Source organism: Haemaphysalis longicornis, unplaced genomic scaffold (assembly GCF_048455015.1).
Source record: "Haemaphysalis longicornis isolate Haplotype H1 unplaced genomic scaffold, Haemaphysalis longicornis Haplotype H1 scaffold_3, whole genome shotgun sequence".
Classification (NCBI taxonomy): domain Eukaryota; kingdom Metazoa; phylum Arthropoda; class Arachnida; order Ixodida; family Ixodidae; genus Haemaphysalis; species Haemaphysalis longicornis.
The window spans coordinates 135,190,973-135,216,148 of NW_027526335.1; the positions used below are offsets into that span (position 1 = coordinate 135,190,973).

At 46.5% G+C, this 25,176-nt stretch overlaps 2 protein-coding genes across 2 annotated transcripts in view; both read right to left on the reverse strand.

Moving 5' to 3' along the window:
* LOC144175109 (putative G-protein coupled receptor No18) overlaps positions 1 to 25,176 on the reverse strand; it is a 209,848-nt gene that overhangs the window by 70,106 nt on the left and 114,566 nt on the right. The window lies entirely within an intron of this gene.
* Positions 1,464 to 11,868, reverse strand: LOC144175440 (uncharacterized). Its single transcript, XM_077704513.1, has 2 exons — positions 11,865 to 11,868; positions 1,464 to 3,961 (listed from the first exon to the last, which is right to left on the reverse strand). Exons 1-2 carry the CDS (start codon positions 11,866 to 11,868, stop codon positions 1,464 to 1,466), a joined length of 2,502 nt encoding a protein of 833 aa, XP_077560639.1.

A 25,176-nucleotide genomic window follows, 5' to 3' on the forward strand; every position in this document is an offset into this window, starting at 1 on the left:
CTTTGCATGTCAGCCACGATATTGCGGACATGCGCCACAGTGATACGGGCGTAAACGTGAGCCCAGCGACCTACCAGACGACTTCACACTATGCGCTTGCCGAGCAAGAAAAAAGCACGTTGGGAACGTCACAGCGGACACACAAAGCAAGTATCGCAGAAAAAAAGGCCGAGGAGATACCTCTTTTAAGAGGTCTGTGCACGACATTCCCCCGCCCCTCCTCCTGGCCCTCCCGCCCCCCCTCCCCCCCCCAAAAAAACGGCATTTTGATAGTGTAGGATAGCGTGATCTGTAGTTTTCCTGCCTCCCAATAACCAAAGATTTACGGATTCCACAGAAATACCGTGTTCTTATTGTTCCAATTTCACAGGAACTGTTGTTGGACATAGTTTAGAAAAGAAAGCTTTATACCCGGACCAAATGCCATACGTTTACCTCGATGCAGAGTACCTTAGCAATTGAATTGTTAGCGGTGTAGACAAAATGGACCTCATGATGTCAAGGAGAAAAAGCGCACCATCAAGAATTTACCACTTGCACTTACCTAGTTACCCGCCGCGGTGGCTCAGTGGCTAAGGCGTGGCGCTGCTAAGCACGACGTCGCGGGTTCGACTCCCGGCCACGGCGGCCGCTTTTTTGATGGAGGCGGAAAGCGAAAACACCCGTGTGTACGAGATTACGGTGGACGTTAAAGATCCCCAGGTAGTCAAAATTAATCCGGAGCCCTCCACTACGGCGCGCCTCATCGCCTGCGTTGCGTCGGCGCGTTAAACCCGACAATCAATCAATCAGCATTTACCTAGATCTGAATTGGGCGTGGTATGTGTGGAGAAAGATCTACCTCAGATTGTACCGATGACGCAGTTTCTCGTTTGGAGACACGCTCCTGAAAGACCTTAACAGGGAGACCGTTTGATCGCACAAGAAACGGCCACACGATGGACGTACAGATGGCTTAGTACGAGGCCACCGTCTCGAATAAAACAAAGGTTTTATCTCTGCATGTCTTTTAAACTTGAATGAGTAATAAATGTAGGAAAGACTCCATGAAGCTGTTAAATATTGTTGCGGGAACGCGCAATCGCCTTCACAAGGTACAATATCTCAGATGCCCACAAAGTGTCGCACATCATTACGCTGGAGAATATATATTTTTTCTAGCGAAATCGATACAATGTTTTTGCTTTCAGGTTTGAAAGTGGACGATTCCAGTGTCCGTGGCTGCACTCAAAACAGTGTTCCCGACTAGGAAACAAGAGTTGGCTTAGTGCGTGCGCCGCTGATGATATATCGCGTAAAAGGCGATCGTAATGGCGCGAGAAAAGAACACGGGCACGCGGTCCACAAAGAACACTGATTTTTGGAAAGCGGTGACGTGAAGTGTCGCCAGGCAGAGAGAGAGAGAGAGAAACAACTTTATTGACAGTCCGGCATGGGATGGGGGGTGGGGTGAGACGGGCGTGCTAGACAGCCTGGGGCGGCAGCCTACTCATGCCAACCCGTGAGGGTGACGTTTTCGGCTGCTGTCTCGCCAGGATGTCCAGCACGTGCTGGACCACATCTCTTTGGTCTCCAGGGTCTTGGCTTGTGATCTTGCTGCGCATGGCAGGAGGCATTGCTTCGTCTAGGCGGTCTGGGGGGGTGCAGTTCCAGAGCAAGTGTCTCTGGGTGGCTCTTGCTTGTTGACATTGTTGACAGATGTCTGTTGTATATACGGCGGGGCATATGTGTCGTGCCAGTACGGGTGTCCATATAGCCTGTGCTTGTATTTGTCGTAGTGTAGTAGCTTCCTTGCGGGTGAGGTCTCGATGGGGGGGTGGGAAGAGGCATCTATTTGTTCTGTACCACTGGAGAATGTCTCCGTAGGAGGTGATGGAGTATTCATCGTCATTGGACCGAGGTGCCGGGTGAATCGAGGAGCGGGGTGGGGACCCGCGGCTGGTTAGCGCGTGTGCCTCCATGTCTGCCTCTTCATTCCGGTTCGGTCCTGTGTCTAACTGCCCAGCGTGTGCGGGGAACCACTTGATGGTAATGTTGGGGCCTGATGATATTGTGGAGCATATTCTGGCAGTTGTATTATTGACGTTGTTTGTAGCGAAGTTGAGTATGGCCGTTTTCGAGTCGCTGAGGACCGTGCGGCATTTCGGAAGCGTAAGTGCCAGTGCAATGGCCAGCTCTTCGGCTTGTGTGGGTGTCTTGCACTGTATGCTTCCAGATGTTTGGAGTATCCCAGTGTCGGATGCGAGGACGGCTGCTACATACGTATCTGGTTGTTGGGGGTATTGTGCTATGTCCACGTAGTAGGCGTGTGGGTCTTTGACGTGCCACTTCGTAAGGGACGTGGCTCTCGCCGACCGTCTCTCTTGATGAGCCTGTGGGTGCATGTGCTTAGGTAAGGGGGGAATCCGTAGGCGTTGGGCGAGAGTCCGGGGTAGCGGAGTTGCTTTCTTTGGAGCCGTTGTAGGTGTATTGAGTCCGATTCTTTGTAGTATTGCTCGCCCTGTCCTGGTCTGGGACAGTCTGTGATACTGAGCTGTGCTTTGGGCTTCTGCGATTTCGTCTGTCGTATTATGTACTCCTAATGCGAGCATGCGGTCCGTATTGGTGTGGGCGTATAGTCCCAGTGCTGTCTTGTAGGTTCGTCTGATCATTGCATCTATCTTTAGCTTTTCGGCCGCCTTCCAGTTGTGGAAGGATGCCACGTACGCGATGTGACTTAGTGCAAAGGATTGGGTGAGTCTAAGTAGACTATCTTCTCTCATGCCTTGGTATCGCGTGGCCACTTTCCGGAGGAGTCGAGTGGCCATCGTGAGCTTGGCGTGGAGTTTCTGCACTGTGACGTTGTTGTGGTGCGAGTCTTGTATGTGCAACCCGAGCACTCTGATCGTTGGGACTTGTGTTATCGGCATTCCGTCCTGGGTGACCACATTGATGGGGGTGTGTTGTTTGGTTGGCCTTCTCGTTCCTGGTGGTGGGATCACTAGAAGTTCGGATTTTGTTGGCGAACATTTGAGTCCAGTGGGGCGTAGATGTTCTTCGACTGCAGTGACGGCTTCTTGGAGGGCCGCTTCTATCTGGCTGTCACTACCCCCTGTTGACCACAACGTAATGTCATCTGCATAGATCGTGTACCGGATGTTACTAACTTGTTCGAGTCTTCTAGCTACGCCGATCATGACTATGTTAAACAGCAGAGGGGAGATTACGGAACCTTGTGGGGTGCCCGTGCTTCCCAGCTGCTTAGGTGGGAGTTGCAGTTCCCCTGCCACGAGCCTTGTGATTCGGTTGGTCAGGAAGTCCTTGATATACGCGAAAGTTCGCTGTCCCATATTGAGGTTGGACACTTGCTGAAGTATTGCCGAGTGGTGTACGTTGTCAAAGGCTCCTTGAAGATCTAGTCCGAGTACTGCTCTGTTGTCCAGGGTGGGGAATTTTCGATCAATGATTTCGTGCTTGAGAAGCAACATGGCGTCTTGGGTGCATAATTTGGCTCGAAATCCCAGCATCGTGTCTGGGTAGATGTCGGATTCTTCCAGGAACCGTTGCCAGCGATTGAGGAGTACGTGTTCGAGCACCTTTCCCACACAGGATGTTAGAGATATAGGCCTCAGGTTGTCAATGTGGGGTGGCTTGCCCGGTTTGGGGATGAGTACCGTTTTCGCAGTCTTCCATTGTTGCGGGAGCTTGCCCGTGCGCCAGCACTTGTTGAAGTATTTGGTTAGGGCTTCTATTGCTGTGTCGTTCAAATTTCGGAGCGCCTTGTTGGTAACTTGATCTGGGCCGGCCGCCGATTTACAGTTAATGGTTTGAAGCACTGCACGCACTTCCCATTCTTCTATATCGGCGTCTAAAAGGTCATTGGGTGCGCCTTCATAGTTTGGGAGAGGGTCTGGTGGTGTTGCAGGGAGGTACTTGGCGTCCAGGCGTCTTTGTACTTCGGCTTCTCCCAATTCTCGGACGGCTTGTCGCCAGGCAGGAAATTCTTGTGATTCATGCCAAAAACGAAGAAATCAAAGCAAGAAAAGTAAGAGAATCTTGCACTCATGGCCAAGACTGGAATGGCTAAGCTTCTGTTGGAGATCATTGGCGTACTCACGCTGGAGTTTTAGTACCGTTGTGCTGTCGTGGTTGACGACGGCGGCACAGCATTTCAATGACCTTATGTTCAGCGAGGTCAGAGCGAGCTTGTCCGTTAGGTCAATATTTTTGCACGGCACTCTGCAAGCGCTGCCTTGCACGCCGAGACTTTCGAAGCACGGCCTCTTCCTCGGCCGGGCATGTGGAGTCAGTGACCCCTTAGAGCAGCTTGGACATTCAAGTCGCGGCTCTTCTGCGCTACAGACCGCATGCACACGAGGAAGAACGAGTGAGAGGCGCACGCTATGACGTGTCTTTCTCGTTCCGAGAGAGTGTTGCGTCGATACGGGGAGCTCTGGAGTTTTGTTTTGGCCAGTGTTGGCCAATCTCCCTACTTATATTGACGAGCGTGCGCTCGGGGCATGTGTGCACGAGCTCTCGGCATATTGTTATTTTGCAACTGCGGACACCTTACACAAATGATTTGTTTAACAGCTTCGCTGTTCAAAAAAGGGAGGCGCAAACCCAGCGTGGCAGTGAAGTCTGGTAGATATCGGCAGGAGAAGTGATAAGGCTTTCGTCTTCAAAGCACGTAAGCAGAGGTCAACGCCCCAAAGAATTATTTCTTGTGCCTTGTTTTGATTTTTTAAAGATCGGCGGCCAATTCACAGAGCCGTGTTTAGGAACGGAAAGAACGCACATGTAAAAAAATTCCCCGCATTTCCCCGAGGGGAAGAATGTGAAAGTGCGAATGCACGAGTTGAATTTGCGCGGTTCGGTAATGTTCGCGAAAGAGAGATCACACACACACACAACTACAAAGAAAGAAAGATGCATTTATTCACAGACACCTATTTGTGTTGTCGTTGTACTTGATTGCTAGAGCGGATCTCAGCTTTGAAAGTTTGTGTCAGTACTCCTTTAAGCGGGTGCATTAGCCCTTCTCACGCCCGATTCCTGACCAATCCCCCACGTGGGTATGTGCCATGCACAGACACCTATTTGTGTTGTCGTTGTACTTGATTGCTAGAGCGGATCTCAGCTTTGAAATTTCGTGTCAATACTCCTTTAAGCGGGTGCATAAGCCCTTCTCACGCCCGATTCCTGGCCAATCCTCCACGTGGGTATGTGCCATGTCAGCGGCCAGGCAGCGCGCGCCCATCTCTCCCCGTTTCCAAGGAAGACGAGGAGCGCGCGCACCCGCAGCTGTTTTCATGCGGACTACGGCGGCGGACGATTCAGGCTCGCTTAAGAAGTGCATTCGCACTTAAAATATGGTAATGCGGAAATTCTCACAGTAGACTCAAGCGGAAGAAAACGCTAGAAATAAGTGGCAGGTGCCAGACTCCGTTCGATATCCTCCGAGGAACTAAGTAAAACAAAATGTGAAAAGGCATCATTTGCAAACTCGCGAGGCGTTCGAGGGCTTGGCAGCTGGAAAAGACAAATATGCTCACGTTTTCTAGTGCCCAACGAACGCTGTTTTCGAATTTGAAAAGGGCAGCGGTGTGACGTGTTATTCGTTCTGGGGTACCTGTTTATGTGCCGGCGGAGTAACTGACCGCTCTGCCAAGCTCTTCGTTAATGCAGAGTCAATGCAGAGACGGTCGCATGAGCCACCGCAGGTGTGTGTGCATTATGAACGACGGCACAAATATTTGTCCCCGGCGGGGCGCTATCCTGAAATTTATTTTCCGTGTTTGGGTTCACACTTATATTGAGGCTTCTATCATTTTTGTTTGTCGCAGTAGTTGAACTATTTTCTTGAATACTTCGTGTCAGTGCAGTCCTTTTTTCTTCGTTTTGTAGGCACCGCTGTGTTGTCTTTCAATCCGATCGATAGCGAAAAAATTGGACAGTTGCTGAATGAGCTTGCGCTTTTGCAGTCCAGTGACCCTAGCCGTCAGTGTTAAGGTTTATTGGTGCTGAAAGTTGTCACTGCAATGGACTTTCATAATAGGGCATTTGAAAACAAACACAACTCGTGAGAATTTTTGTGCTAGCTAGAAATGAAATCACAGAAAGAGAGTGAATACCATGAGAGATTTGCTTTTCCCGGGAGAGTGATCCCACAGCACTGGTTCTGGGAAGTGAATGTTGCGAATGTTACAAAACCCCAAGTAGCCTAATTCCCTCTCTGGCATTCCGCTTGTGGCGTGCTTATAGATCACGTATATTGCAGAGCGTAAAATATCAACGGTTGGTGTGTCTTCACGTCGTTCTCAGTCATTCTTCAAATCTTCTTTTCTTGGAAATTTTCTAGTCTTGGTTTTTTTAAAAGTGGTGTATAAGATGCGTAGTTTTGATTGTGTGAATTTGTTTTTAACTTTTCTTTCTTGGTTTTTGCATTTTTGGTGTTTGAAAATTCTGTTGGTTTAATTACCTGCATTTACGCAGTTATAAGGATAACGGCGTTAATTCCACCAACTATGCATTTTTCTGCAAATGCAGGGCGTTGCATGGTCTGGGCTGTAGGGTAACTCGGCAAAGAATGCTAGATGTTAAAAAGGAGAAACTGCTGGGGGACGCAGGTTGTGTACAGAAATTGTGCATACAGCCACTAAATACCCGTTCTCAGTGCAAACATCGCCTTTTATTGTTCGGACATTTAATGGCAGAAAAAAGCTTTTTCAGAATATTATCCAAACACAACATTCACTTCGTTGCGTTCAAATAAACGAAAATGAAAGCACGAAAGCTTGAATTAAGCTCTTTCAGACTCGTGTTTACCAATTCCGAAGCTAAAAGGAGTCCTTTCATCCTTTTTGTTTCTTTTTTGCTTTGTTCCGCATTGATAATATACCAGAGAGCATGCCATTGATCAAGTCCTTTGTTCTTTGTGCGACACGGGAGCTGAACTCTCTTTAAAATTGAATGTTGTCAGGAGACAAAAGAAGAGCACTGACACGTGCTCCACCTTTCTTTTCTTTTTTCACTTCCGAAATAGCTGTATCAAAATAATGGAAGAAGAACCTTTTTAGAGTCTCATTCGACAGACTGGTGTTTGAAGCCGAAGTTTTATTGCACGCCAGTTCCTTCACATGGGCGTTGCTAGTTCTAGGCTTGACAGGAGAAACTTTGTTCCACCAGTGGGCCTAGTGGCGCGCAGGGCGAGACGCCCCGGAAGTTCCTGGTAATGTTTCTTCTTCGCTTCTGCTACATTCTGAACCAAAGTAGCAGACAAATTGCACTGGGTTTGAGAGCTTGGTATAGACGGATGATAGGATCATCACAACGCTTAAACACACACATACTACGAAAATATTCTGGGTTTAATAAAAGAACAAAGTACATAACACTACAAAATCAATTAGATTCTTGTTACGGCACTAACTTTCCTTTACGAAAAACTGCACTAAATCGGAGAGATACATGAGCTCAAAAGTTTTTTGTTTTCGCAGGGCAGTAGCACGGCCAAAAACATTATTACCATTTGAACGCTTATAGGTGTCTGGAGCCTAAATGAGAGGCCAAAGGGTCTTCCGGATGTAATATTTGACCAGCGTGATCCTGCTAATAAGGGTGGGGAGCGCTGGATATGTAAATAAATGTTTAATGAAGTGGCCGGGCTCAATGTTGACATAGTTAGCGTTATTTGTAACCCTTTTCGAGAGCTACATAACCACGCCGCACACAGAATGGCTCCTGCGAGCTGCACGAGGCATGTCCGTCATTTTTATTTAAGCAGAAGGCAACGTGGGCTTAAAGATTGGAGCCGCTCCTGTAAATTGGTCGCGACCGCGTCTTTTCCCATGCTTTAGGCCCTTTTTTAACCTAGCTGCCGTGGAATATATGTCACTGTCTAAGAACCATTATAACATCGATGTTTCCTTATAGTATCGGTCATGACATTAGTTCCATGCTTGTGGTTTCTCTAAGTCGCCGTTCATGTGCCATCTCACTGACGGCATGTAGGAACATTGGTACCAGTACTAAGAGCTCAGATAGCTGGGTCAGCGTGTTACACGAACGTGGCGACATAATACCCAGGCTATATCACAGGGAAGCGGTGTAAAGTGCGTCCCATTTAAAAGGAATACCACAATGCACGTGTGAAGCGCCTGTGGCTACTGCTAAGGCTCTGTATTTCTCTCAAGCTTGGCTCACATGATTTGTACGCGCGTACACTGGTGCGGAGGGGAGAGGTGTAACCTCTCCTTCCTATAAGCATGTGCTCGATCATTCTCTATTGTTCTGCATATCGAGCGCAGTATTTCTGTTCCGAATGCATGCCCACAAAGCGGAACAATACAGTATTACGTTGGTCCATGTCCAATGACTATCACTTCTAAAAAAAATTAAGGGCGCTCACATTTATGGCAACAATGACGCCGTAAGGGCCTGTGCCGCAGCGGAAAATTAAATGGGCCGCAATCGTGGTCTTGGTTGATTGATTGTAGGGTTTAACGCGCCGACGTAACGCAGGCGATGAGACGCGCCGTAGTGGAGGGCTCCTGATTAATTTTGACCACCTGGGGATCTTTAACGTGCGCCGAAAACTCGCACACACGGGCGTTTTTGCTTTTCGCCTACATCGAAAAGCGGCCCCCGCGGCCGGGAATCGAACCCGCGTCCTCGTGCTCAGCAGCGCAACGCCTTAGCCACTGAGCCTCCGCGGCGGGTGCAATCGTGGACTTAAACCGTCGTGATGGTCGTGAAGGTTGCGTACAGCTTCGCTACCTTCAATGCTTACGAGTTAGTGTCCATTTCTTCAATATTTTGATGCCCCAGATAACTCGCGCGCTTCTGAAACCCGATAGTCTTTCCTGAGCTACTTAAACACAAAAAATGTGGTCTTTCTGCATCTATGTATGTCGTCTGTCTTGATATGGTTTATGAGGCCACTTGTGCATCTACTACGCATTACAGGTTGGCGATTCCGGTCGTTGTGCAAAATGTCACCGTTACTATTTTGCCGCCCACGGTGACCGTCTATATTACGATGCGATCAACCTTGCATCTGTTTTACAACCGCTCTTCCATGCCCAAGCAAACACTCCTCGAGCGACCCATACTAGGTGCTTCCAGTCAGATTACTGTACAAGAGTTGCAAGTGGCGCGAGTTGGCCTGGCATCTTGCAAACGTTGCCAGACTTCGACGGCTAAAATAGGCAGGCAGAGCGAACTCCTTTTAAACAAGCTACTCTGTTCACATTGACACACCCGTTGGGCCATTACAGTACATTTCTGTAACCACATTTTTCTGAAAACCGGTAGTGCGGGATGTCAGCCAGAACTCACCCCACTAGTCTGCTACGGATGTCGTTAACGGGTTGTGGTGAAGCCGGTGGCTGTATTGTGAATGCTGTCATCCGAGGTTTACCGAATACACTGCGATGGACGTTATTTCGAAGGGCTGCGTGGTGCGCGGGGTGACAGAAGGGTTTACGGGATATTTCGCCCTGGACGTCGTTTATTGGGGTGACGAAAGCGAGTAGTCACATGGAATGCACATCCTGGGGTGGCTAAGGCATCCCGTTGCGCCTTACACCGTGTAGCCGCAAGATGGGTGGTTTGAAAAATGGCGTCTAAAGGCGTAACAACATAAAGTGATTTTTGCGAGACAAGGGGTGGTCACCGAGGTCATCTGTCACTGGCTTGTGTCGCGTCACTCGCTTCTAGACCTACAAAGAACTTTCCTTGTTGCACGAAATGGGAAAATCAGGCTGTTATATTATGGCGTCACGTTGTCGTGTCGCTGACCAATATCGTTTCATGTGGTCACGCCCATGTTATACATCTGTTCTCACGTCGTTTGGAGGAATCGCTTTATGTAGATATGTCGCTCTTGCTGAAATAAAACTGCCGAACTGCCGCGATCGCTTACCTCCGATGTCGTACACCTAAAAATGAACCCTTCAAAACAATGACGAGTGCTTAAAGTACACGAGTACTCAGGAGCCAACGTTGGAGCAAGGGTTTTGAGGCTTGTTTTATTTAGTACAGAAATTGCTTTTAAGAAGGAGATCAAGTAATTGGCAATGGTAAGGAGGCCAGGAAGACAAATAAAAGCTGTTAAATTTGGAAAAACAAACTGCCATGTTGTCACTCACACAGCTCATATCAGTTTTGAAATACCTATTTTAATCAGCTAATTTAATAAATATTACAAAACTTTCACGGTTCGCAATACAGTGACGTAATACGGGCAGGCGTTACGCCAGAGAGGGTAGGACTGAAAACATAATTATCCACTGTGTTACCTGCCCCTTATCATTCAAGTGATACGATACAAACAACACAAACCGCACTAGAATGTCCGAGTCACAATCCTCCGCCAATCAAGCAAAAAAAAATTGTGACTTAAACACAAGAAGCCGGACAGTCTCAAGGGGTGCTGTAATAAAGACTCTTCTCCGAGGCTGACTTCTGTAGAAAGGCGTCTATTCCTACTCCTTCACAGACACGTTTCTAGAACGTGGCTGCTAGTGCAACTGCTTCATCGGTTCCGTTTCCTAAATATAGTATTTATTCCAAGTTCGCAAGTAAATTCGTCTGTTTTTATCTAAACTAGGTAGTCTTTAATGAAGAACATTATATATGTCGTTCATGGCAAGTTGAAAATACCACTGCATAAGTAGGAGATATGCTGACTGGAAGAGTTTATTAAACTTCCCCTATCTTCATACCTTCGGTGTCCTTCCGTTTAGCATTTGCAGCTAAGTTATAGGCACAGAGAAGGGTAAAGTAGTACAGAAGCATGCCGCAGCAATGACGTCGGTGCCTGTATTTGGGGATGTTGTCACAGTTGAACGAATGCCAAATTCCAGAAAAGTTTTCAAAGTAGAAACATTTAGCCACTCGTCAATCTACTGTCATCCAGGCAGCGAGAATAATATTCCATAATAAGGTGGCGTCAGGGAAGGCAGAAGCCAATCGGGAGGCTGCATCCATAGCCAGCAAATTTAGAAATCTCGGAGCGGTCGTTTAATAGGAGCAGCTAAGCGTTCTGCCTTAACTGGAACGGCAGTGGAACGCTACACGATTTTCATAAAGGTTTACATGCGCTATGCGGCGGGATCCCATTTCGCTATGGAATCTTGCACTTTGTCTAAGTGAAATCGCGCAATGAAAAGGAGTCTGGGTGAGTAGGCAATATTTACCTCCGTGAATGAGTTCACTTATGGCAGACTGCTTGAATTTTTATCAAATTTAAAGATATTTTCGAGTCAGAAATAAAACAACCAAACAACATCTGTAAAGTTTAATTTGCTGAGACGACGAACGATACTAAAATTGCTTTCAGGTTCACGCCCACACCTATCATTCCTGCGATTAAGCGAGTGTAGGGACGTTGGACTTTGTTTGTTCTTTTCTTCCAACCCCTATCGCTGTGTTTAACGGGCTCGATTTCTGTCTCCGCCAGCGCAGAAGTGAATACGCGGGCGCCCCTGGCACGTGGACGCGATGAGATTTTCGCCGTCAAAAAAGACATTGATGGAAAGCCATTAGGCGTGATACGGGAGTCCGGTTTTCTAAACAGTCATTTGGGGACGCAGGTACAGCTGCGTACACCGAGGCTCCGAATATTTTAGTGAAAGCTGACGCCAGCCTACGCCCGCACTTAGCGAATTAAGATGAGTATGGAACCTAGTGTTATGACGTAGTCGCTTTTTCGGGGGCCAGAATATTCCGCCGAAAAAAATATAGCTGTGAAGCGACACTATACCCTCTTTTGAAAGTGTTTCGTTCCGGATAAAAGTGACGCAGGGTATCAAAATTTAAAAAGAGCGAAATATCGAGATAGACATCACCCGCGTTTCAATATTCATACTAAGAGCACGCACCCATAGTACCGAATGAATTTCGTTGGCTATGCGCGAGTGACTGCAATCTAGGCTTATACGGTTTCGGCTGAACATGTCTAAATAGGATCCTGTTTTTCTTCGAATATTCTGAATTTATTTAAAGGTACAGTTTCTTTCTTTTGCATCGTTTTCAAAGCTGAGGTCGGCTCATACCGGCGGTATGTTTGTGTAAGCGTTCAATTGACAAGCAAATCTGCAATGCGAAACAATTGAGGGCTTCTATACACCTGCAGTGCAAAAGATTATAGAAGGAATTCATAATACCCCACAGTCTCTTTGGCACATGCGAGGCAGAGCATTAGTGCATAATGCAGATTCTCATAAATCACCATTTAAACGAAAAAGTTTTGTCTGTTTTGTCAGCAACAATGTACAGCGTTATGGAAGCAACCAAATACAACGTTTCCACGTACCCAGCGGTTTAAACAGTTTCAGTGAAACCAGGTGCGCTTTCCCGAATTCCCACGTAATTTGGTTCTCCGGACCACTAAGCAGAATGTTGCTTCGTGGGCCCCGTGATAACAATTTCGTTTCGTTGAAGAACTACATATTCCATTTTCGAGGCCCCGCGAATGCTGGCGTTGAACCAACCAATTGTGCGCAGTTCGAAGACCTCCCCGAAAGGCGGTACCGCCGCCCCAAGCATGGATGAATAGCGCCATACAGCGGTAGTCAGGAAAGACGTTGCGCAAGTGACGTTTTAAAACCCTTCCGGTGCAAGTTGTGTAGAATAGCCCATGGCAGCTACACCTGCCTTCACGTTTTCACTATTTTCTACCTTACTTGAAAAAATCTACGCGTAAAAATGATATATTCGGGATCTTCGTGAGATAATCTATCGTTCTAGAGCAACCATTAGGGCGCAGCCCTTGGCATCTGTTCCTGGGCTGAGCGGTGTCGCCGCCGTTGTTGTAACCTAGAAAACTATGGCAAGACTGAAGATTGAAAGAAGACAAAGGAGGCGACTGTCGCGAAATTGGGAAGGGAGGGCGTTTCGCCGTGGCGGGGCGAGACGTTTCTCCGAAAGCGTGCACTGGGAGGGGGTAGAATGCTGTGCCCGCACGAGACGCTTGACTGCGTGATGGTTGGCGAAAACGTGAAGGGGAATGGCATACGCGTGACGTTGAAGTGTGTTCGTTTCCTAACACGCAGTTTACGGTCTCTTCCTAAGACGCACTTCGCGCCACTCACGTGGAGCCTCACCATTGCTACCATCGAGAGAACCCACAAGTGAGTGCTGCTTCAGCACACTGCAGCCATCAGGAGTGAGGGCAGAACTGCTAGTGAGGCAACCGGTCGTGCGTTTTGTCAGCCGCTGCAGCTAAACGAGGTGGTAGAGTGGAGGCTTAGCACCGCCGACGCCCGATCCCCGAGTGATTGCTGAACAACGAGCGAGGCAACCGCTGCATAAGCTTCATCAGCCACTGCAAATACAAGTTTTCTCAAACCATACAAATATGTCCGTCTGAAATTCTTTGCCCCAACATATTTTGCGTAGTCAAAGCATCTGAAAAGCTGCGCTCAAATATTGCATTAGCGAGTATTGTAATGGCCAGTCAATTTTTGTTCTGAATTCTGTGCCCCTTTAACCTGTGTAACATACACTGATGGGTCCGCCTGAAAATAATTCTGCGCAAGCGGTCACGTCACCCAATTGCCCAGTTATCGCCACAGCTGCGGTGTCATTACAAATCACGCTGCCTTATACTCCCATCTGCTGTAGCAGCGAAGCTGTTCTTGTTCGATGGTTTCATAGGACGAGGAGTAGTATCGCGGGGGCAGCCATGTGGAGAGGGCATAGCCTAGCGAGGGGGAGAGAAGCGACAAGTGTAGGTGCAGCGTAGTGGGGAGAGGGGGAGCGGACCCCAAGTGCTGGTGGGCCGAGACATGGCGCGGGTGAGAGTATGCGCCGAGCGCAGGCGGCCGGAGTTGAGGAAAGGAGGCGTGTCGGCCAATCAGAGATGCCGCTCCATGTACTTTATGCAAGATTGCGAATCATGACAAACAAACAGAAAGACAAACAAACAAACAAACAAACAAACAAACAAACAAACAAACAAACAAACAAACAAACAAACAAACAAACAAACAAACAAACAAACAAACAAACAAACAAACAAACAAACAAGCAAACAAACAAACAAACAAACAAGAAAGCAAGCAAAGAAAGAAACAAACAAACTGATGGTTCGGAGGAGCGCGACGATATAGATGAGTGCGCTTGGCGGTGGTTTCGCGAATCCTGGGAAAATGGGCGCTTTCCGGATGAAGAAGCCGCCCTTCGGGATTACCAGCCAAAGCTGGCTTGCGAACGGGTGCGAACTGGAATCAATCTATGGGCTTTGACATGTTCTGTTAAGCCTAGCCGTACAATTACTACCCGCTGGAAAACTTCGCTTTTAACGCCAGCATTCGCAACGGTTACATAGTGAAGCTGGGCTAATTTTTTTCTAGCAGACCCAAGCACTGGTGGCCCAACAATGATCGGTGCTTTTTATAAACGTGAAAACAGAAATACGGTTTAGGGGGCTGCTAAATAATTGAGCCCCGCCATCGCAACGAGGATCAGGCAGAAAGACCTGTCGAAAGACAACATAGGGTGTGGCCAAGGAGCGCCTGGACGCTGGAACTGATTCCTTTATTCCGCCTTCACCTATCCACGTCCTTGTGCATACGAAAACACGTTTAACTTGTGGACTTTAGGCGTTCCATTGTCTTTAAACTTCAAAGAAGACTGAGCGAATTTTATGCGAATTTAGCAATTCTATATAGTAGTTCTTTATAGTAGTAGTCATTTATAGAAGCATTGTCTATTTTTGATAGTCTATAATTTCTAGCTGTATGCTCGTCCGAAGAAAACTACACAACTTGGTTAATTGCGGACACATGTAGGGAAAGAGAACAGGTTAAAGTAGACTTTCGAACCCAGAATGTGCAAGGGAAGGAACACAGAAACCAAAATAACTGTCGTAATAAAATAAAATTCTCGAGAATTCTCGAAGTTATTTCTATTAAATTTTTTGACAGCCCGCGAGCTCTGTACGCACGTTAAGTTTATGCGTCTGTTGCTTGGGGCAACTCCGTTTTCTAAATTCTTTTTTTTATATTGCAAGCATATGGAGACCTAAATAGACTACGTAAGCAAGCATACCATGGAAGGCATTCGAAAACTGACTGCTAAGACGAAGAGGAAAATTTCGCTCAAGGCGCCATGGATTCTGCCATTCCGAGAGCCAGAGGTGGATGTGAAATTCATGAAGGAACGGACAGAGTGAAGCTATGTCGGTGCAGGAAAGTAAACGCTTAAGTTACGACGAAAACGAAACGTTGATGTCTGGCGCGGTGGTGTTGTTGCTATTGTTTAGAAACATTGCAGGTGGGGAGAGAATCTACAGCGAAACGAACAACGTTTCCGGTCTGAACACAGACAAGAAATCAGAGAGGAAGCATCGCGGGGAACTCAGTGCAGCTTTCCATTTTTAGGAGTGGGCGCCTCCAGAGGCATCTGTCTCGAAGTGAAGAAACAACGCCGTCCTAAGACCTGCATCCGAAAAAAACACAGCGCAGCTCAGCGGAAATATTAGCGTTAACGCCTTTACAAAATCGAGTGAAATTTCGCCAAATTTGCGACAAAAATATCTTTGGAAACACTGAATGCTCCGGTTGAGGTCAAGATCATGGGTTCAGATTTACGTTCCCCTCTCCTCGCCCGAGTCACCCGAATTATAATCCGGGAATAATGTACTCTGTTGCATCAGAGAAATGCCACGAATTCTTTAGCGGAAAATAAGGCAAAACAAAACCTCTCTTCCGGCCACACATTGCCAAAAGTGAAATCTCTCACAATCCAGTATAGTGAGCCTCAAGGGCGTGCTTGAATGAGCGTATTCAATCAAACAGTGCATACAGTTGACCAACCTCAAGTCATAAGAAACACGAAGGTAAAAGGGTTTCAGTCAAGCGTCACCCGCTTACTGTAGGCGTGAAAGCCCGGGGTTCTCCCGGCGAGCATGATTTCCTGAGCTCAATCAAGGCTTGAAGGGGCAAATCTCTGGACCGTTTCGCAACTGGTTGGCCCGGGGATAACGAAAGGAGTGCTTTAGTCATCGATAGTAGGTGCACTTTCTTTAACAGGAGGCATTTTGTAGGTATTTGGGATGATTGCGTTCAACTCGTATGTGCTGTGCGCAACAAGGCGGAACCGACGGACAGACAGAAAGAAAGACGTAGCGAAAGGGGAAGCAAAAAATAGGGTGACCTCATGGCGGGCAAGCTAGTCGTCGTGTCGCAGTATGGCTTTCGCATCCGGTGTGGCAGCCGGCAAAAGAAGGGAGACATCGATTACTGCCCTCGGGACGGCGAGAGAAGATGCTGCTTCAAAGGGGCCATTTGGCTGGTTTACGCGCGCCTTCCTGTGCTGGTACTCTCCTTTCGGTTCTTTGTCGCAAACGACGCGATGCAGAGGCCCCGAAGGCCCCTTCCTTCAATGTCAAAGAAACAACAAGCAAGGAACTGAGCAGGCGCTGAAGGCGACGAGGGGAGCGTAGGCTTACTGCAGAAGTCTCTCGCCTGGCATCTTTGAAGAAAGGGATGGCTAGAGAGTGCTATCTTCGCCGAGGCAGCCGCATATTGAGGGGGAGGCAGAGCAGAAAATGTGTTTCTGTAGTCGGAACCCAGTAGTGCAGGGTGGATTGCTTACACGCAATGCACATTTCCGCCACTGAGCGGTGCCTAATGCTGCTAACGAAACCACAGAGAGGAAACAGAAAAACAAATGTATGGCTTCCTGCAAGCAAATGCTCCAGCATTAACTCGCGCCCCGTCAGGCCAGTGAAAAGAATAAAAATTACAATTCAGGAAGAAATATGTGCTCTTGTGGGAACAACCGCATGCAGCTGAAATTGCACTCAAACGAAATACAAACGAACACCGAACACGAGAATTTCGATTGTGACTTTGAACTCGACCAAAGTTTCAGAAAAAAAGGAATGAAAGTTAAAATAACGTACCCTCACATTTCTGCTTGCATTCAATGGTAACTGGAATTTCAATGTATGAAATATTCGATCCCCTTAAAACCAAGAAATTTATATTAATAAAGGGGTACTTAAGACTATAAAGGGCTTTGCTTGAGGTATGACTGGCGCGGCATGTATAGCTTCTTGCGCATGTTCCTTTGCTCGCGTGCACAATGGCAACGCTCAAAATTTCTGGCTTCTCATTAAACCGATCCTTTATCATCGGTACAGCAACGCCTTTCGAACGTGTCGGTATCGGCCCATATTGCCCAGTGCCTTCTACTACAGCCGAAACAGATGTTTTAGTAAAATATGCTGTTGGGCCAGTTGGTGCCTACTTAAGGAAAAACGAGTGCTAAAAACCAGGACAGAAAAAACCAACGACGAGACAGATGCACATCTGCCTCGTCGCACTTCGTTTTTTCTGTACTGGTTTTTAGCACTCGTTTTTCCTTAAATACAAAACAGATGTATTATATTTACAGCGGCTCACTTAACCAGGTACGCCGAAACCACTGCTGTACCACAGGCAAACAGCTCGTGCCCTTTCCCCATTCTTCCGCCTCTGCGGTCCTCGAAACGGGATGCCTTGAAGCGCTTAGGTGCCCAAGGACTGGTTTCCACGTGTGACGTTGTTGAATCTCTGCTTAATGAATACCGTATTGTTGAAGGGAGAACCGCGTCAGAGCAAGCCCGAAGAAATGCGCTATCGAAGCGCTTCAACTGCATTCGTTGTAACATGTCCCTTATATGCTTGTCGTCCAACCAATATGAATGTGAATTCGCAATTTAATTTGAAACATTCCCTTACATAACGCCATAAAAAAAATTACGAGAGTTTTGCCCCCTTTTTTAGTTATATAGATGTACTCAGTCTGCAAAGCGGACGCTGCTTCCCGGTGAAACAAAGATGCAACCGAACCACGATGCAGCTGCTTTCATCGCTTCCCAGTCACGCCGGGAGTGTTGTCAGATGGCTCTATGATCCACTCTTACCGGTGAATACAGCCAGAAAAATATCCGCGACGAATCTATAAAGAAATCACACGTTTGATTCGAAATCTCTCAGGTTATATCTTTATGCGCCTTTCCCAACATTTTCTCTTACTCAGAGAGTGGACACCAAGTGCCATGGTCTGTAGCAATTTATTCAGCGTACTCCACGATCTACTACGTCCTCGAAGGTGTTATTGAAGTTACCGGCACAATTTATATGGCGTGAGAGTTTTCATCTGAAATGTAAAACCCTGCGACTAGCCGCAAGTTTGTTCGTGACATTTGGAAACCAAGATGGCTCTTTTTATAGCCGGAGTGATTGCACCAAAGAACATGAGCTAACGCCGGAGAACAACGCATAGAAGATGCCGCAGCGCCCTGTGACCATTCGGTAGCCATATTGCACTCATTGTTCAATGCTAACAAGTTTCGCCTTGGGATTTTATCCACATGGGTATACAGATTGCCAGCAATGGGCGGTTGGCTACATGTGACTGAAGAAGAGGCATCCGACCGATGCGCACTCGCAGTGATGTCTTGCGAGACGGAGAGTTGAAGGGGTGAGCACCATACAAAAAGAAAGCTGAAGTCGGCCTAATCTGCCATGAAGAACCGAATGATAGAAGCAGCACCTTTATATCGGTAAGGAGCTTTAATCAGGGAAAAGTCTGGGTAGGAATTCTTCGCAGCTGAATGTTGAAGGAAGTGAAGTTCGACTGGGCATTAACTGAGAAGGAATGACGACGGATTTTCGACGAAGGAGCTTCTAGGAAACACTAATTTAAATAGGAGACCGATAACTCAAGCTAGTCAAGCTTTTCTCCTGGTGCCCTCTGCTTTCTAAGTGGAAATAAAGTCATTATTTTATTATGAAATAGGATCGTAGAGCGCCACGTAGGTGCTGTCGCAAGAGTAAAACGGAGGCCGCATCCTTTTATCCCTGCCGGGAACATAAATATCCTGACGGGGACACTGATGACTCAAAGGAGAGAATCCTGTTCTCAAAGTCTCCTTCGAAATCTCTTGACTGCGCTCGTAGTCCAAGGCCAAACGTGCGACCCAAATCGAAATAGAAACGAGGCTTGCGCGTATAGCATTGAGGCTGCATGCTTAGAATAGCTTTAGGTCTGGCTATTCAAGCGAAGCTTTGAGCTTCTCACTGATGACGTCAATCCGCGAAAACGCACTGCAGGAAAGTCAACTTTTTCCGACTATGATGATGATCGTAAGTGAAGGGAAGAAAAATCACTAAACGCTTCCCTTCGAAACGGCGACAGCTCCTCAGGCCCCCTCCGCTAATGGTTGATGTGCAGAAGAGGGAGGACGTGATGCACGTATCTGACGGCGCTCCTTGTATAGGCCTACCATCACGTTCTGAGGTGTACAGGTGTACGTCGCCAGCCGTTGCGCACAGCTCGGAGTACGATGAGAATGGCGTTGATCTGCGTGCCCTAACTCTGGATGTCACAGGAAGTAAGCCTGACGTCGCGTTTTACTTTTCAGAAGTGAGGCCTGAAGTCACATATGAGATTTAAACTTTGAACCGCTACCCACATGAAAAAGTACTCACTGAACGTGCGTTACGCGGCAGGTACCGATTTGCGCCGTAGAACCCAAAGCGGAACGTTATGCCTACGGAGTGCACACCCGAGATTTGATGTGGTTACTGAGGAAGAGTTGTCCATATCTCCAAGGTACCGCGTAATCATAGTATGGGATTGGCCAACTGAGGAATCCGTTACAAGGAAGGTTTGCGTACAACAATATTCGTCGTTACACGGAAGGGTGCGCACTTTTTTGGCGCAGTTTTGAAAACGAGTTGGCTGGCCATATTAATTCATTAAAATGTACTTACCTGAGCATTCTTTTTTGAAAACCACCTAAACAAACTAAAGCCATAGCATATCATTAGTTCCAATTTTTGAAGCCCCAAATCGTACCGCCTCAATATGTATGGATCGGTGATAGGGATCTTTAGTCTTTTTATTTTCTGTCTTAATAAACAACGTATTTATTTGGGAGTGCCTTACCTCCGTCTTCGGCAGTGGGATCTATCGATTCGGGCCAAGTTGTATCACTTCAGTGGTACTTCGGTATATGCTGAGTAATCATTTATCGCCAGAATTTTCCCTGCGCCGTATACTCCATGCTGGCTACTGTCTGTTTACTCCTGCCTCATTAGAAGGGCAGAGGCCAGGTTCACACCTCAGCGAAGCAGTAACCAAGTGTGGCACAATATTGCGGAGGAATCGTTGCGCGGTGTTTCGTCTTCTTTCCTTCCACTCTAGGGAAACAACATGGTGACAAACCCATCAGTGCGCAAAACGAAAATGAGAACATCAAGCGAGATATTTCGCTATCTGATAAGTTTTAACTGAAGATTGGCAGAGCACAGTCTTCGTTAGCTCGAGTATTCTTCACACACGCCATTTTCTCATTTTCTGTCCTGGCTTTTCAAAAAGCGAAAAAAAACGTGCGAAATAAAAACACATGTGGACGCTGTTCCTTGCCAATCGTGATCCTCAAGCTTAGCGTCAACAGCGCCCCCTCCAGCTGGGCGCTCAACTGCAAATGGTGGCACATAAAAAGTCACAGGAAATACGAAAAGCAATCAAGTCCTCGCCGCCTTAGGCTGCGCTGATTCTTCCAGGACACAAAGAAGGTAGTCGGCACAGATGAACCTATTCTTTCGACGACACGTGTCCCGTCTCCTTTCTCATCCGCCAGTTTTTGCTCTGTCCATTTTTGCTTTTTTCGCTCTACTCCCGCAACTTCGAAGAAAACTGCTGACGGCAGTTAGGTGGCTGTTGGAGAAGCACCAGTCGCAGAGGAGTTACGCGCTTGCATCTGAAAGCCGGCATGGTCGCAGCTCGAAGGTATTTACTTCCCGAACAAAACCGTGAAAATTACTTGCTCTGCACTTACCTTTCCAAGCGATTGAGACTTTGGGGGGTTCAATGAGGGACAAGTGAGAAAAAAATGCATAAAAATTTTAGAAGACTTTAAGGAATAAACTCCGACAAACCCGTTCACACCCACCGTTTAGAGCGTGCCAGTGAGATGAAGAGAAAGAAAAAGAGGATGAATACAAGATGTAGGCTTAAGGCTGCTAAGGAAACAACGCCTGCAAACAGAAACGGAATTTTTCGACACCTCTTCGGATTTTCCGCTCGTCAATTTGCTATTCCATCAGCGGGCCAGAAAATCCCTCAAAAACACCTGTAATCCAAACAATTTCTTTCGGGAAATGGCGAGCGGCACGCTTTCTTGGGTATGCCGAATTAATTTTAAAATGTTTGTTTTATGGAATACTATAGAAATCTCAGGCCCCATAGTCTGCGTATTCACGCCCTTGGATTAACCTTTGAGTTGTCACAATTCTAACGGCCAAACCTTCCATCGTGTTCTTTTCCCCCAATTTCTTTTAGAATCAGGACATCCTTGCTAAGATTGTGCGGGATTTTTTAAGAAGACTATGAACTAAAATTGTGTTCAAAATTTAGTTTCTGCACCCTCGCTGCGAAAACGCTGCGCTAATACTGGGAGATTCCAAATGCAGCTACCTGAGCACGACAGAAAATTTTTGAATACAGCTTCGGGTGTCGTCAGATTTTCTTAACTATTTTGTTTTTGAAAAAGGGAATATTTACATTTTATTTCACCTGAAAAACGTGGAACTCTTTCTAATTTGTTTGTAATCAGCACCTTTTCTTATCGGCGAGGCGACTTTGAGCGCTTTCGTATTTGGCCTGGGACATGAATTTGAGGGGCGGCAGGAAATAGGCGGATCTAAGGCAGCTCGTTGAACTAACTCAGCGAAAGCATATGCGGTGAATGGATGGCGGTGCATCACTAAGTCGACCGCGTATTGGTTCATTGCCGTAAACAATGCTTTTTACTACTAATTCTGTTGCCGCGCCACAATAACAGCGAGTACCAATGCCACCACGCGCTATACATCCTCTTTGCGAGCTTCCTAAGGTGCCCTGTATCACTACACGCATCCTGTGCAACATAGGCTACTATCCCAACAAAGTGTGCTGCGCAAAAAGAAAACCCCTTCCAAACTAAAAAAAAAAAGCATTGGCAACTCATTACGCTCATTAAATTTCATGCGACTACAGGTATAGTTCGGGGTGCTGCCATGATTATGTTTATAATTATCTAATTTTTTGTGGGATGTATTACCTAACTTTTTTATTTATTTGTAATGCATCCCTTCTCACACCAGGCTGCCGGAGAAGGAAGAATAGCATGCTGCAGCCCGCGTGATTCGGAGCCGGGTATTCTTACCATCCGAATTGTCAGACACGGAAGACATCACCACCAACACCCTGGCCACCAATGGAGCCGTTCCACACTCACTACATGCACCACCACTACAAATATCCTCCTTCACACTTCTCCCTCACGCCCGCACAAGCATGCACCCGGCGAGGCAAGCCGACAGATGGATACCTAATGCAACTGTATACACACACGAATTCACGTCATTGCTCCTACGTTCTGCCCAAACACCTGTCAACCATGTAATAGCCCACTAGACGCTTTCCACTTTACCATTGAATGCCCACACTATCCATCCCTACCTTCCCGACTAACTCCACCCCTTCCCTTGCGCAGTGGGAGAGGCTGCTGACCAGCTGCGACCGTGAAGATCAAGCTACACTGGTCGACCGGGCGGTGTCGGCGGCGTGCTCTCGAGGCCCTTGCGCAATCTTAGGCCTTTTTATTATCATCAATTATCTCAAAAAATGACGCCAGTTGGTACAATAAAAAATAATGATCGATTTAGTATGTATAGGTGGGTGTGTTCAGATAAGGACAGCCAAAGTGGTGCCATGACCATTTTTTGTTTGAGATGAAACTTTAATATTGTGTAGAACACTGCATCCCCACGGTGGAACTGGCACTAGTTTTGTGAGTAACGCCATAGTTGATTTAATAAAAAACTATTTAGAACCCGATCGGGCCGGGCTACTTTCCACATTGCTCGGTGTGGCAACTTTGGGGACCCGAAAAACGAAGCAAATTTTTTTCCAAATTTTCCTATTTTTTAAACAAATATTTGCAAACTTTTCTGCTAGATTCGTGAAAATTGAATTTGCAATATTATATTCTTAGATAAAATATTTCTCAAACTTAGTAGCGAGAGCAATGTCGTTCAAAAGGGGCACTTCTAAAATAATTTTTTTTTGCACATCTCCCTAAAGTCTAAGCTCTCTAGTTTTTTAGACGTATTTATGAGGGGCTGCTGAACGCCTCATCCCCTTCTCAATGCTCTACAAAGGAAATTTATCAAAATACCGCTTCGTGAAATGCGACAAAAAATGAAAATTTGGAAAAAAGGTTCACCTTTCGACGTCATTTTAAAAAAATCATGTTTCTCAATTTTCGCGATATTTACACAAAATGGCACTCAATTCCTGTGTATTCTAGAAAGCTAAACATTTGTTGCATTATTTTTGTTCTAACTCGGAAAAATGAGGTCACATTCAACCCATTTTTTTAATGTCCGATCAATGGTTGAGTAGCAGTTCGCAGTGAAAAAAGACAAATAATTATGGCTGTTTTTTACATTTTAGAAAATTAAAGCACCTGATATTAGAAAAACTGATCATAGTATTCATATTTACCCATTGTTCAACTTGTTAGTTGCGGTAGGCATGAAAATGATTGTGAGGTTTCTGAGCTTGTTTCTCCCACCAGAGTAAGGCTATCATTTTATTTCTTTATTGCCTTGCCCGAGCTGTGTTTTGATTTGATTTAACCCGTATGTTTGATTTCTGACACTGCTTAATCGCACATTATTGTCAATTTACCCCATTTATAAGCAAGTAACCTCGCTGCTGGCACTGAGAATATTTGACATGCGATCGTCATAGTCAAATGTGTGTTTCCGTTCTACCTGGTACATGCGAAGCGCTAAGTGCAAAACAACTTCGTCTTCCTAACTGTCCGTCTTTCAGGCTCCCGGGGATAATGAATAGATGTGCTTCTTGAACATTTGCTTTTTAGCTGTTGGAAAGATAAACTTTTATCCCACTACAAAATCTGCCAACCTTTACTTGGGACAGTTCAAGGTTAAGAGGAAGGTGCAGCTTTCTAGTTCCAAGGCCCTTCACAGAGTCGACACGCAGGGGTGAAAACCGTCGTTGCCTCTCCGAGTCCGAGTTCGATGTTGTGTACCTTCAATTTATTTTGTTTGAGTTCGCTATTTCCGGGAGGATACGAGATGCCGAGTACCGACGGAACATTTTTGCTTTTCTCTTGTTTGTTCTCCTCAAATGTGGCGATATCGCCATCGCCAAGATATAGCATGACAAAATTCACTTTTGCAGGATGCTGTCCACGAACTATTTCGTACTTTTTGCGGCTTCGCTTGAAGGTCAACGCAAAATATGCACAGCAGCTTGATGCTTCAGGAGGCTCTCCACGCCATGGTACGCACTTTTGTCATGTCCGGTTCCAGAGAAAAGCCACTTTGTCACCCTAGTGACCCGACATTCACTTCTGCGCACCTAGAGGAACTGATATTTGTTCTTAAATTGGGTGGCACCACCGTTATTTATACACATTATTAAAGCGCATATTCATGCATGCTCTTCAAGAAGTCGCTTGATTTCGACCAACCCCAAGCATGCGTGAGCCAAATCAAGACTGTGCTGCCGCAAAGAGTCGTAGTCTTTCTCGACATCACAACGCACGTGAACACACTTTTTTGCCTCTGCGGTCAATGGAATCCTCTACCTTCGTCTGGAAGTAATTCCTACAGCACAAGCAAAGCTTCTCACCACTGTTTGTCGGATCTTTGAAGATCCTTGTAACTAGAAAGCCGCACCTTCCCCTTAACCTTGAAGTGTCCAAAGTAAAGGATGGCAGATTTTGTAGTGGGATAAAAGTTTTCCAACAGCTAAAAACAAAATGTTTAAGAAGCACCTCTATTTATTATCCCCGGGAGCCTGAAAGACGGACAGTTAGGAAGACGAAGTTGTTTTGCACTTAGCGCTTCGCATGTACCAGGTAGAACGGAAACACACATTTGACTATGACGATCGCATGTCAAATATTCTCAGTGCCAGCAGCGAGGTTACTTGCTTATAAATGGGGTAAATTAACAATAATTTGCGATTAAGCAGCGTCGGAAGTCAAACATACGGGTTTATGACACAGCTAGGGCAAGGCGATAAAGAAATAAAATGATAGCTTTACTCTGGTGGGAGAAACAAGCTCAGAAACCTCACAATCATTTTCATGCCTACCGCAACTAACAAGTT